Consider the following 12,625-nt stretch of genomic DNA (forward strand, 5'->3'; position numbering starts at 1 on the left):
GTTCAGGCAGATTTCCTTTCCAGAGTTCAGTTGAATCACAACGAGTGGTCTCTCCACATAGACTCATTCAAATGGATTCTGTCCCTAGGGGTCTCACCAGAAGTAGACCTGTTTGCATCTCCATGCAACCACAAGCTAGTCCGGTACTTCACACGCAGCAAGTGTCACCAAGCATGCGGAACGGATGCTCTGACCGACAGATGGGAATTCAGCAGGGCATATGCTTTTCCCCCATTTCCCATCATCCTCAGATTTCTTCAGAGACTCCAAGCGGAAGATGTGGAGATCGTCATGGTAGCCCCTCACTGGCCGAACAGGCCCTGGTTCCCACTTCTCCTGCAACTCAGCTATCGGAGCCCGATTCCCCTGCCCATCAAACCAGACCTTCTCTCGCAGGGAACAACATTACACCCCTGCCCCGCCTTGCTCAGGTTAACGGTCTGGTTCTTGAGAGGGAGAGGTTGGAGTCACTCGGATGCCCTCCTGGGGCAATCCCTACTTTAATGAACTCTAGGAGACCTAGCACGAACAGAGTTTACTGTAGAGTCTGGTCTAGATTCTTGGAATTCACGTACCCGGAGGGAAATCATTCCCTGAATTTCGGAGTTCAAGAAGTCCTGAAGTTCCTTCAAGCAGGTCTGGATAAGTCCCTATCAGTTGGGACTCTCAGGGTGCAAATATCAGCCTTATCGGTGTTCTCAGGGTTCTCCTGGGCCAAGCATATACTCATACAACAATTCTTCAAAGGTGCGGTCAGACTCAGACCTCAGAGGAAGCCAAGGTTCCCAAAATGGGACCTTCCCCTTGTCCTTAACGTCCTTTCAAGATCTAGTTTGTCGGACTCCATTAAAGATCTTACCATTAAAACAGCCTTTTTAGTAGCAATCACTTCAGCTAAAAGAGTTTCTGAGATCAGTTCTCTTGGTTATAAAGAACCTTTTCTCACGTTTTTCCCGGACCGAGTAGTCCTAATTCCGATGCTCAATTCCAATCCGAAGGTATCATCGGTTTTTCATGAGAACCAGGAGATTGTACTTCCTACCTTTCGTTCTTCAGAGGATAATGAACCTCATCCCTTGGATGTAGGGAAAACTCTTATGGAATATCTCCAGTCAACGTCTTCTTTCAGACAATCGGATAATCTCTTCGTCCTTTTCTCAGGCAAGAATAGAGGGAAACGGGCCTCGTCAAGGTCCATTGCGGCCTGGATTGTGTCTGCCATTCAGCGAGCTTACTGTGTAGAGGGTTTGGCTCCTCCGGAGGCGGTGACAGCCCACTCGACGAGAAGCATCTCAACGTCCTGGGCAGCTTCACATCATGTTGCACCAGAAGTAGTCTGCAGAGCAGCTTCATGGTCTTCTGTAAATACGTTCATGACACATTATTGTGTGGAGCCAGCCTCCTTATCTTCAGTTAATTTTGGCTTGACTGTTTTGTCTGCTAATAATTTGAAGTAAAATTTGATTTGAAACATTCCCACCCGTGTGGTTTGGGCTAGTTATTTCCCACACGTAGGCTGCCATGGAGACTGCCAGGAAAACGGAAAATTCCTATCATACTTACCGTAATTTTCCTTTCCTGGTGGTCTCCATGGCAGCCGGAGTTCCCACCCTCTGGTCTTGGATTCGGCTAAGATATGGAACACTGGCTGTGCCTGCAAGCTGAAATTTATAGAGGGGGGTCCTATACCATTGGAGAGGAGGCGGGGTTAACCCACACGTAGGCTGCCATGGAGACCACCAGGAAAGGAAAATTACGGTAAGTATGATAGGAATTTTCCGTTTACTAATCATTAGATGTGGTGGTTGCATCAGTTTAATCTTCTTTGGCTTTGCCTCCTCTGTTTTCACCTGATTATCTGGCCAGTAGCGCATCTCCTGTATTATTGAGATGCAAATTTGGAGCATTTGGAGCAAAGAATGCATTAAGATAAAAAAATAAAATACTTCTGCCTTTACAATTCCTTTAAGTGCTTTAAAAAGAAGAAATTGAGCACCTCTCCCAAAATACTTTTTTCCTTGCTTGAAATCAGCTCTATGGAAAATATATTTGGGGTGGAGAAGAGACCTCAACTTAGATAAGCCATTTTCACCAGGAAAAAACGAACAAAGGAGCGTCACCTTACTCAAAATTAATTGCACTACAAAGTGACCTATCGTACCATATAATGGACTGGTTTGCAATATGCGGCTTCAAACTTTGGGTCATAATAGAAAGTTATGGTAATTCGGCTTCAGTGACCCTGGTGAAAATATTAATTAAAATGTGCTACCAAAAAAAAAAAAAAAAAATGAAAAAAATAAAAGTCAACAATGAAAAATAAAATGTATTTTTTTTTAAAACAATAAATAAGATATTTACATGTTCAAATATTTTGTGAAACGTGGCAAGAAATAGTTTTGGAATTTAGCAGGTTTTCTTTTATACTAAATTTTCATAAATCAACATTTATAAATTTGAATAGCTGGAAATAACTTGTTCAAGCGTTGTAAAACACTGCAGGAATTCTTCTTCCTCAATGCCATATTTTGTGTACTGATGAACATATGCTCTGTAAGTAAACAGAAAGAAACAACAGTTTTAAATTATTACAAAGTACATTTACAAACTTCATGAGCCTACTGTTTGAAATTCAGAAGGATAATCTCTACAAACTGAACTGTTTGAGAAAGCACATTAAATACATTTTTCAAAATATGGTTGTGTGATGCTGCTGAAACCAAAACTAAGGTACTGCATATGCAATGCACTTCCCACCCTGTCCAGATCTGTAAAGAATTGTTTACCATGTCAGTTCACCACATTAACCACAGATTACACCTGCAGGGCTGCTGATAGGGGGGGGGGGGGACCATCAGCCCTCTTGTAGGGGGCCCGAGCACACAGGGGGGCCCACACAGAGAGGGGGATTAGTGATGGACAACAAATACAGAAATCTTCCTCCAGCACCTGAACCTAATCTGTCCCTCTCCCTGCTATCAGCTTTTATCTGTTGAGAAAGACAGTTGTCCCTCACTAATCCCCCTCCCTTCTGTGCCCCCCCCCCTCCCAGCACTTATCTCTGCTCAGAAGTTTATTTGTAAATTGTAACTTTGTTTCTCTCCCTCTGTCTCCCTGATCACTGAGCTCCAACTGCCTAGTCTGTATATTTTTCTCATCTCATCTTTTTTATTAAACAGACGCTGTTGAGGTTCCTGCCTAGTCGGTACCGAGGACATCTACATATACAGCGTGTATGACCCATTTGCTGTACAGTACTTTGGGTCCATACCATCTGGTGAGCACATCTTGATTCCTTTATTCCTTTGGTGTGGGATTTATCGTTTGTTGCAGTTATTTCACATGCTGGAGTCAACACCTTTTTCAAGTCACAGTTTCACTTTATGGACATTCTGGACTTTGATTTTTTGCATTTTTTTGCATTTTGGTTTGATTGTTCACGTTTTACTTCGTGCACATTTACTCACACATTTTTTTAGCGCTGCACTATTTTTCTTAATATTTTGGTCTTTAAATGGGTCGCTGTAATGTAACAGGGGACTGCTCTGTAAAAGGGGGCACAGTGCCCCTGCAGTCTTCTCCCCCCTCCCCCTCATTCTAATCTCTAGATCCCCTGCACAGGACTCCTACATTTGACAGGGCAGAGGCTGTGCTCAGTCTGTGTGTCCTCTCCCAGCTCCCCTGCCCGCCCAACGAGGTCATCCTATCAGCAGGGCTCCTCCTGGAGCCGGGAGAGGACACATGGGCATGGCCGCACAGCAGATGGTGAGCGGCAGCTGCAGTCTGTGATAAACCTGTGCGAACCGCGATCGCTGCCCACCTCCCTTTGTGCGGCCTGGTTATCAAGAGGTCGTGGACTGGCACCGGCCTGAGGCCCAGGGGTTGGGTACCCCTGCTCTAAAGGATTCCATGCTACATCAATGCTGTTCTGCAAAGTGACTCTTTACATTTGTATGTTTTGTATCCTAATGTTGGAGAGATGAGCTCTCACTTGATCAGACAATTAACTTGTAGGTTGGTAAAGAGATCTTATATTTATAGAGGAAGAATGGCTTGGGATAAAATATTAGTTGTCATCACCTCATTCAACAGATATGCCAAAATGGTAGTGAAGATTTTAATATCTGAATTATTAAAGGGAGATGGGTCCAAAAGATTCACAAAATTGGAGGCTTTTGTTAAAGATGGGGGCAATTGGCCGCTCCAGAAAAGCATGAGTAAACATGGTATAAAAGGTGGAATATCAGTAACTTCTTACATTCACTGAACCATTCAATAGGGGACCCATTCCAGTATTTTATTACGGTTTCTCAAATACTTACCAAAGGAGAAGGAAGGATGGAGCGCTGAACTCTGAAGAAACCACCCCAGTAAGAATAGATGAAAGTGGCATTAGCCTGACAACTCCCAGGACACACAACTGATTTATTTAAACCCGCCTACAGGGCTTCATCATAGGGTAGGGTGTATATAGAGTCAGAACGGGCTCACTTAACGCCAGCACCTACATCCAACGTGAGCCAACAGGACATTACTGAATGACTGCTTGGAACAGCACCCGACACTTATATGGGTTTTTGTCAAATACCTACTAGTTTTAGGTATATACAGACAGTCTGGGTATTGTACAGTTGCATTCCCCTTTTTCCAATTATTTTGCTTTAGAAAGTAAAATTGCCCAGGTGTGTTCCACAAGCAAACCCAGGTAACTGCTTAAATGTTACCATTCTGATATGCAAAAAATGTTGTCCCCTCACAGAACAATCTGAATATGAATCTAACACCCATGAAAAAATACCTTAAAATCTGGCAACCCTGGATAACATGTCCTCAACCCCCGACAAAAATACCACTCTACTACCCAATTAAAATATATCTTTCCAGGATTCTTGTTTCAACCCCCCCCCCCCCACCAAAGGAGCAAATAAAGAAAAAGAAAAAGCTTACTTTGATGCAAACATATTCCAGGCCTTTTCTACAATGTTATCCAAAGGCTTTAGCAGGCACTGACTATTGCTCACTAGAGTAGCTGACTTCTCATATTTGTTGAAAGCTCTTGGTGTTTTCCAAATTGTGAATGCATTGTCTGGTGATAACCAGGGCGTATACAATGCTGAATCTTGGAAGCCATCTGCAATTAAAAAAATTCAAATACTATTGAAAACATCTCTGTTCATCACACTGTTAGTCTGGGGTGTATTGTACATTGTATTTAGGTATAGTCAATAGATACATTTATTTTCAGTTTGGAAGTATTTTTTATTTTTTGGGTGAAGTGCAGAGTGTTATCTCAAATCTGCATAGAATTATAGCTGTCATTCTCTCTGCACCACAAATGCCCCTGCAGTTCACTGAGAATTACAAGCTGCCTGCCATGGTGGCAGACGATAGTTGTAGTTCATTCACAGATCTCTGAACGAATGATGCAGCTGTGTGGGCAGAGTCCTGCATGGCTGCTCTCTTTTTGAATTGTGGCGATGGGTGCGGGGAGAAGAACCTCCGCCTACCAGTGCAGGAACAAAAGGGGTGCAGGCAGGCAATCTCTGGTAACATAAAACACCCTAAATATAGGTGTACCATGTTACTGAAGGTGAACTAATCCTTTAATAAAATGCCTGTCAGTGGGCCAGGGCTGCCTTTGTAAGCATGAGAAATGAGAGAGGAGCATTAACTTGGTTATTAGGTAAACCATTACATGGAATATACTCCTATAAAATTTAGTATTTAAGTTTGCAATACAGGTGGTCCCTGGGTTACAAACATCCGATTTACAAACAACTCCTGCTTACAAACGGAGAGAGACAACAGGAAGTGAGGAGAAATCTACCCCTTAGGAAGGGAAATTCACTTCTATAAGAGTTCTCATGGGGAAAAAGGTGTCTCCACTGAAGCTTTATCACTAATCCTGGTATCACTAATCCACAACAACCCAAATTTTTCAAAATCCAGTTGTTATAGGGACAGAAAGTGAGGTGAAATCTTCTGAACAGGGGTACAGACAGCAAAACAATGGTACAGGGGTGTTTACCCTTCCCTATGCTATCCAAAAAATGTAAAAAATTATTCTTTTGGCTGGAGCTAAACTTAAAAAAAAAAAAAAAAATCTACCTGTTCCGACTTACAAACAAATTTGACTTGAGAACAAACCTACAGTTCCTATCTTGTTTTTAACCCAGGGACCGTCTGTATAGGGAATAGAAAACATGAAAAAAATAAATCTCACCAGGAATTTACAGTAGTAGGGTTATAGCATTAATAAAATAGATCTACTCTTTTCAGAAAAGTTCCATACACCATATGCATCTGCACATATCAATAATGTTCAGCATTTTACTTTCATAGAGCAAAATAAAGTGATTGAACAGCTGATCACTCTTCTAACTGCATCAGTAGAAGTGTTGAGGGATATCATCATATCAGGAGGCAGAGAGACTTTGAGAGAGCTGTTGTTGGCCACTATTCCACTTATCAATCTCCAATCTTCAATCCAGGGTACATCCAGCTACACACCACCAGCTCACAGCATTCAGCACAGCCCTGTACCCTGGATTGGAGATTGATCGGTGGAATAGGCGCCAACAGCAACTCTGGGAGGAGCATATTTATTAAAACCAAGTGCTGTTTGACCGCCTGTTTCCTGAATAGAGGGACCAACATTTAAGGTGAGGGCACATCCATTAGATCACAGTGGTGATAATGAGGCATGTATGGAGTGTAATAATAATTTAAGGCACGGTGAAGACTGTACAAGAGAACTTGTTGCATCACTTTGTGGACTCATCGCATATATTTTAAAGGACATTTGGATAGGGATGGGCTAAACGACCCCCTGTTCGGTTCGCACTAGAACTTTCGAACATCGCAAAAGTTCGGAACCAAATAATGAACCCAATTGAAGTCTATGGGATTCGAACTGCAAAAATCAAAAAGGTGCCCATCTTGAAGGCATATATGCAAGTTATTGGGCATACAATTACAATGGAGGGTCTGGGTACTGCCCTGGGGGACATGTATCAATGAAAAAAAATAAAAAAAAAAAATTTGTAAAAACCTCAATTTTTAAATGAGCAGTGATTTACGGATACTTAATGTAAAAGCATAAAAATAGCAAATAACAATAAAAATGAAAAATTCCTTTCAATATAGTGCCGGGGGGGGGGGGGGTCCCCCCTTAGTCTCCATTTAAAGTGGCACATCTGTAAAGGGTATAGAAGCTGCTTCAGAAATAATTGCATTTATAACAGCCAAAAAAATGACATTTTCCCTGCAAGCCTTCTTTATTTTGTAAACAACGGCTTGGTCAGCCATTCTGTATGATGAGGCTACAATGTAGTGCACAGGGAATAAAAATAGGATTTTTGACTTACCAGAAAATCAATTTCTCTAATGTTCATTGACGGACAGAGATCTGATCGCCACAACCGTTGGGTTATACTGCCCCCTACAGGAGTAGGACACTAGGTAGAAGAAAAAGTCTGGCTATGCCCATAGGCAGTCCCAGTGGGTATACTCCCACTCTCTGCTATAGGCACTCAGTTTAGTTACAAGCAGTGTCAGAAGAATTACAACTCCACAGAGGGGTGGGTGCTGTGTCCGTCAATAAACATCAGAGAAATGGATTTTTACGGTAAGTCAAAAATCCCATTTTCTCTTTTGTTCATTGACAGACACAGCTTCTGATCTCCATAACCGTTGGGACGTCATAAAACAGTGTTAAACATGAGGGATGGGGGAAAAAAAAAAATCCTAAGGCTAAACAATAGCCAACCAGGCAACAAGAGCTCAACCAAAACAACTGGAGCCCTACTGAAAAAAATCAATACACCCTCAAAGAGGATCAGGTCCTCTCAACAGCAGCCTGCAAAACCTTGCAGCCAAAAGAAGCATCCGCAGATGCTGACCCTGGAAATGGTAGCAGAGGAAGCAGACAACCCTTTACGAGGCCCATCCGTGAGCACAAATAGTGAGTATGACTTCCAGAAAGACTCCGTAGCTGCTAGGTACACCCTATATGCCCGGACCACATCGAAGACATGCAAGGCAATTTCCTTTGGATGTTTAGGCCTGGGACACAGGGAAGGCAACACAATGTCTTCATTAAAACGAAAATCAGAGACAACCTTTGGAAGGAAAGACAGACAAGGGCGAAGAACCACTTTATCTCTGAATCACCAGGTAAGGTGAACGACAGGATAACGCCGCCAGTTCCAACACCCTGCATGCAGCGGTGATAGCCACCAAAAGGGCCACCTTTTGGGGCAGTGTAAGCAGGGGAATCTCCCCGAAGATTCTCCAAGAGATACTTCTGGAGCGCCAAAAGCACCAAATTGTGGTCCCAAGGTGGCAACGGAGACCTCACTGAAGGAACCAAATGTTGGACACCCTGAAGAAAGGTATGCACCAGGGAGTGTGTGGCCAAAGGTCATTGTAAGAAGACCGCCAAAGCCGACACCTGGTCCTTGATGGTATTCAAGGACAATTTCTGTTCAACCCCCCATTGAAGGTCAAGATCTGAGCCACCAGGAAGGAGCAAGAATGAACTCCAAGAGACTCACACCACGCAATGTACGTCTTCCATGTATGATGGTAGATCTTTCCTAGCCTTTAACAGTATAGGAATAAACCTCTATCCTTGAGTCACCTGGAGTTTAACAGCTAAGCCTTCAAAGCCAGCGACTGTAAAACAGGGAGGAAGATCGGTCCTTGGGACAGCAGATCCTCCCTGAGAGGAAGCTTTCATTGAATGTCAGCGACCAGCCACACCAGATTGGCACCTTTCTGTTGAGCCGAGACACCAACAGATCCAACTTGGGGATGCCCCACCGGAGACACAACTGATGAAACACCTCCGGATGAAGGGACCACTCCCCTTGACCCAACGCCTGCCGACTGAGGTAATCAGCCTGACAGTTTTCCATCCCGGGAATGTGGTGGAGAGGGCTGAAACAAACCGTTCTGCCCACCTTAGAATGCCGGCTACCTCCAGAACTGCCAGGACACTTCTTGTGCCCACTTGGTGATGGACATAAGCCACAGCTGTGGCATTGTCCAATTGAATGCGCACTGGACAATCCTGAAGACGATCTGTCCAATGGTCCAGACACAGTCTGATCGCTCAGAGTTCCAAGACATTGATTGTAGCCTGGACTCTTCAAGTGTCCAGATCCCCTGAGCAGAATGCTTGCCGAGGACACCTCCCCAGCCAGACAGGCTGGCATTCTTGGTGACCACTAGCCAATACAAGGGGAGGAAGGATTTGCCCAGCCGAAGCGCCGGAGACTGAAGCCACCATATCAGGGACTCCTTCGATCCTCGACTCTGGATCGGATTGCCCAGAGACTGTGGAATCTTGTCCTATTTGCCCAGAATCTCCCTTTGCAGGGACCTCGTATGGAACTGTGCAAACGTAACCCCCTCAAAAAGGTAGACACCATCAGGCCCAGCACCTGCATGCAAGTCCGGAGGGATGACCATCTGCTGGACAGAAGGAGATTAATTGCAGCCTGAAATTTCTGGAGTTTGTCCAGAGGAAGGAGCATTTTGGCTAAAGCCGAGACCAGAGTCAGGCCCAGATAGTCCAGCTTTGTGGATGGAACCAGAGCAGACTTCTGAAAAATCTGAATCCAGCCAAACTCCCACAGAGTTTGTATTGTAATTTCCAGGCTTTTCACCAGAGCAGTAGGAGACTCCGCTCACAGAAGGAGATCATTTAAGTAGCCCAGCACTGCCATCCCCCGTTGGCGTAACAAAGCTAGCACCGGGGCTAACACTTTTGTGAAGACACGAGGAGCGGAGGCAAGACCAAAGGGTAACGCCACAAACCGATTATTGCTCCTCTCCCACGGCAAAGTGGAGAAAGCGCTGGTAACTGGCACATGTTGGAATGTGAAGGTAGGTATCCTTGATGTTGATAGAGGCAAGGAAATCCCCCCGATGCAGGGATGCCACCACCATGCGAATGGACTCCGTTCTGAGCTTCTGCACCTGCATAAAGCAGTTCAGCGCCTTGAGGTCCAGAACTGGACGCACCTTGCCTTCCTTCCTGGGGACTGTAAACAGGTTTGAGTAAAAACCCTAAAAATGTTCCGAAGTCGGAACCGGGACAATCACCACTTGAAACAACAGGTCTTGTACCGCCCCAAACAGACCCTGTAAGCGGTCCAGGAACAGGCGCAAGTTGGAAGGAAAGAACCTTGCCGGGGGACCAAAGCGAAACTTGATCTTGTAGCCAGACCGAATGACTTTGTGGACCCACTTGTCTTGCACCCGGAAAGTCCACAGGTCCGGAAACCAGCGAAGAGATCCCCCCCCATCCCCGATACCGGTAAGGGTGCACACCTTCATGCAGAAGGAGCCTTGTCCATGGGTCTGGAGAAGCCCAATCTTGGCTTGCCAGACCAGGTTCGTTTGTATCCTGCAGAAGAGGCCCTGAAAGGCTTTGAGCCCTTATCAGTCGACCCTGAGGGATGAAAAAACTTCTTATGAGCTGAGAAGGAAGGCCCATGTCTACAACGAGTAGCCTGCGGAAGAAAAAAAGTACTCTTCCCTCCTGTAAGACCTTTAATGATGTCATCCAGGGTAGCTCCAAACAGGCGATCTCCTTGAAAAGGAAGATCGGTCAAGGCCTTTTTTTAAATCTCATCTGCAGACCGGCACTTGAGCCAAAAGACACGCCAAAGGATCACTGCCAAATCAGAGAGGCGAGCCATTAGGGGAGCAGCATCCAAAGAAGCATCAAAGATAAACTGCAGCCCCTGGCCCAGCTGGTCCGCCAGATTTAGAAAGGCAGGGGGAGCGGTTCCCCCTCCAGGTCACAGGGTAGGAACTTAGCCCACTCGGTCAGAGTTTGTGACACTAGGGCAATGGGGAATACCGGCTTCATTGCCAAACCAGCCAGAGTGTACATAGTTCGGGCCACAGCCTCCCAGTCGTGGGTCAGCTGGATCCCTTAAAGGCTGGTGACTCTTCAACTGGAATCATGGTTGCCTTGTTTAATCTGGAAACCGGAGGTTCCACCACCGGTGGCACAGTCCACTCCTCCTCTGCCTAGTAAAGCGCTTAGGGACCCCATGGGGACCTTTGGATGGCTTGAGTGTGCCAAAGGGCACCTGCGCCTCCGTCCCAGCTTCAGCTGTGTCCTCCATCTTCAGGGTCTCACGCACAGATACAATCAGTGCTTCCACCAGCGCCTTTTCGTGTGTGGTCGCATCCTATCAGAGGATTCCAGGCGTGTTGGTTGCAGACCGACAAGGGTGACCCGCGTCCACCACGGGGGAATCAGATTCAGGATCAGATGAGGCAGGGGATGCTTTTTGCCAGCCCATTGCCCGCAAGCCACCTCCACCCGGGACACAAGGGGCTCCAGAACCGCCGTCAGTGCATGGATGGGTGGTTGGGACCTGGAGGCCCTGCAGCCTCAGAGAGGGGATCAGGTGGGGAAGTGTGCTCCAAAGACTCCATAAGTCACCATGGGGACCCCACAAAGTGTAAAACATTGCCAAGGGACAACCCCCACTGCGCTGGCACCACCCGGGCACCAGGCACAAAGCACCAAGAAATCCTCAGCAGAGAGGGAGAGGACCCCACCAGACTCACCACCCACAGAAAGAAGCACCTGCAGCCACCAGGAGAATCTGCACTACACGTGCGGCGATCAGGAAGTAAAATGATTCGGGAGTCAGCACCAAGGAATGAGGGGCTCCCACCGCTGAAATTCCTGCCCACAGAGCTCCACTGTCATGGCCCCCACTATTTCCAATGTCAAACCACAACAAAATGGCTGGCGGACTACACAAACATAGCCACCACAAAATGGCGGCCCTGCATGGCACCACAAGGCTTACAAGGACCCAGGAGGGAGACCAGGCCTCAAGACAGATCCAGGTAGGACGGGGGCCCTGGCAAGTGCCCCACCAGGTATAACCCCCCCCCCCGCACAGTTGATCATCCGGTTGCCGGCGGCATACCACCCTGGCTCCCATCGCCAGTTAGCTTTCTGCCACCATCCCAGACAGCCCCAGCGTGGAGGGGGGGGCAGGATGAGGGACTTGGCAGGGAGGGGGTGCCTGCGGGAAGGAGGGGAACCCAGGGGTCCAACCATTCGAAGGAGGGGCCCACCCCATAACCCTCTGGGGGGAGAGGGGGGGGGGGGGACAGCTACTCACCATACCAGGAGAGCACCGCTCTAGACAGAACCCCATCCATCAAAATGGGGGGGCTGTCTGCCAGGAGGAAAGATGCGACTCGGGCCAAGACCAAGTCATATGCGACCTCGCAAGGAGTTTCACTCGCAGGCCAGCCCCCGTCCAGTGGGGCTATGTCACGGCCGACCTAGCGTGGAGCTGAGGTCTGCGCGTGCTTGCTGGCCAGACTGGGGTGACCACTGGATCACAGGAAAAATCCAGGAGGAAAAAAAATATTCTATCCAAAAAAATTTTGCTAGGACCAAAGATCCCAGCAAGGAACTAGGTCCTTACTCCTGACAAAGCAGAAAAAAAAACTGAGTGGCTATAGCAGAGAGAGGGAGTATACCCCCTGAGAATGCCCATGGGTGTAGCCAGAATTATTTTCTGCCTAGTGTCCTACTCCTGTAGGAGGGGGGGGGGGGTAACCCAATGGTTATAAA

At 46.6% G+C, this 12,625-nt stretch overlaps 1 protein-coding gene across 2 annotated transcripts in view; it reads right to left on the reverse strand.

The window, feature by feature from the left end:
• Positions 1-2,389: 2,389 nt before the first annotated feature.
• Positions 2,390-12,625, reverse strand: part of TUBD1 (tubulin delta 1) — an 80,114-nt gene continuing 69,878 nt past the window's right edge. For both annotated transcript variants that reach the window (XM_082245793.1, XM_082245792.1), the window contains exons 8-9: positions 4,948-5,131; positions 2,390-2,551 (exon numbers count right to left, since the gene is read on the reverse strand). In XM_082245793.1, coding sequence (XP_082101919.1) covers positions 2,449-2,551; positions 4,948-5,131 — 287 coding nt within the window. In that variant the 3' untranslated portion in view covers positions 2,390-2,448. The remainder of the gene's footprint in view (positions 2,552-4,947; positions 5,132-12,625) is intronic.

The sequence above is a fragment of the Pelophylax lessonae genome (assembly GCF_965119305.1).
Source record: "Pelophylax lessonae genome assembly, chromosome: 2".
NCBI classification, from domain to species: Eukaryota; Metazoa; Chordata; class Amphibia; order Anura; family Ranidae; genus Pelophylax; species Pelophylax lessonae.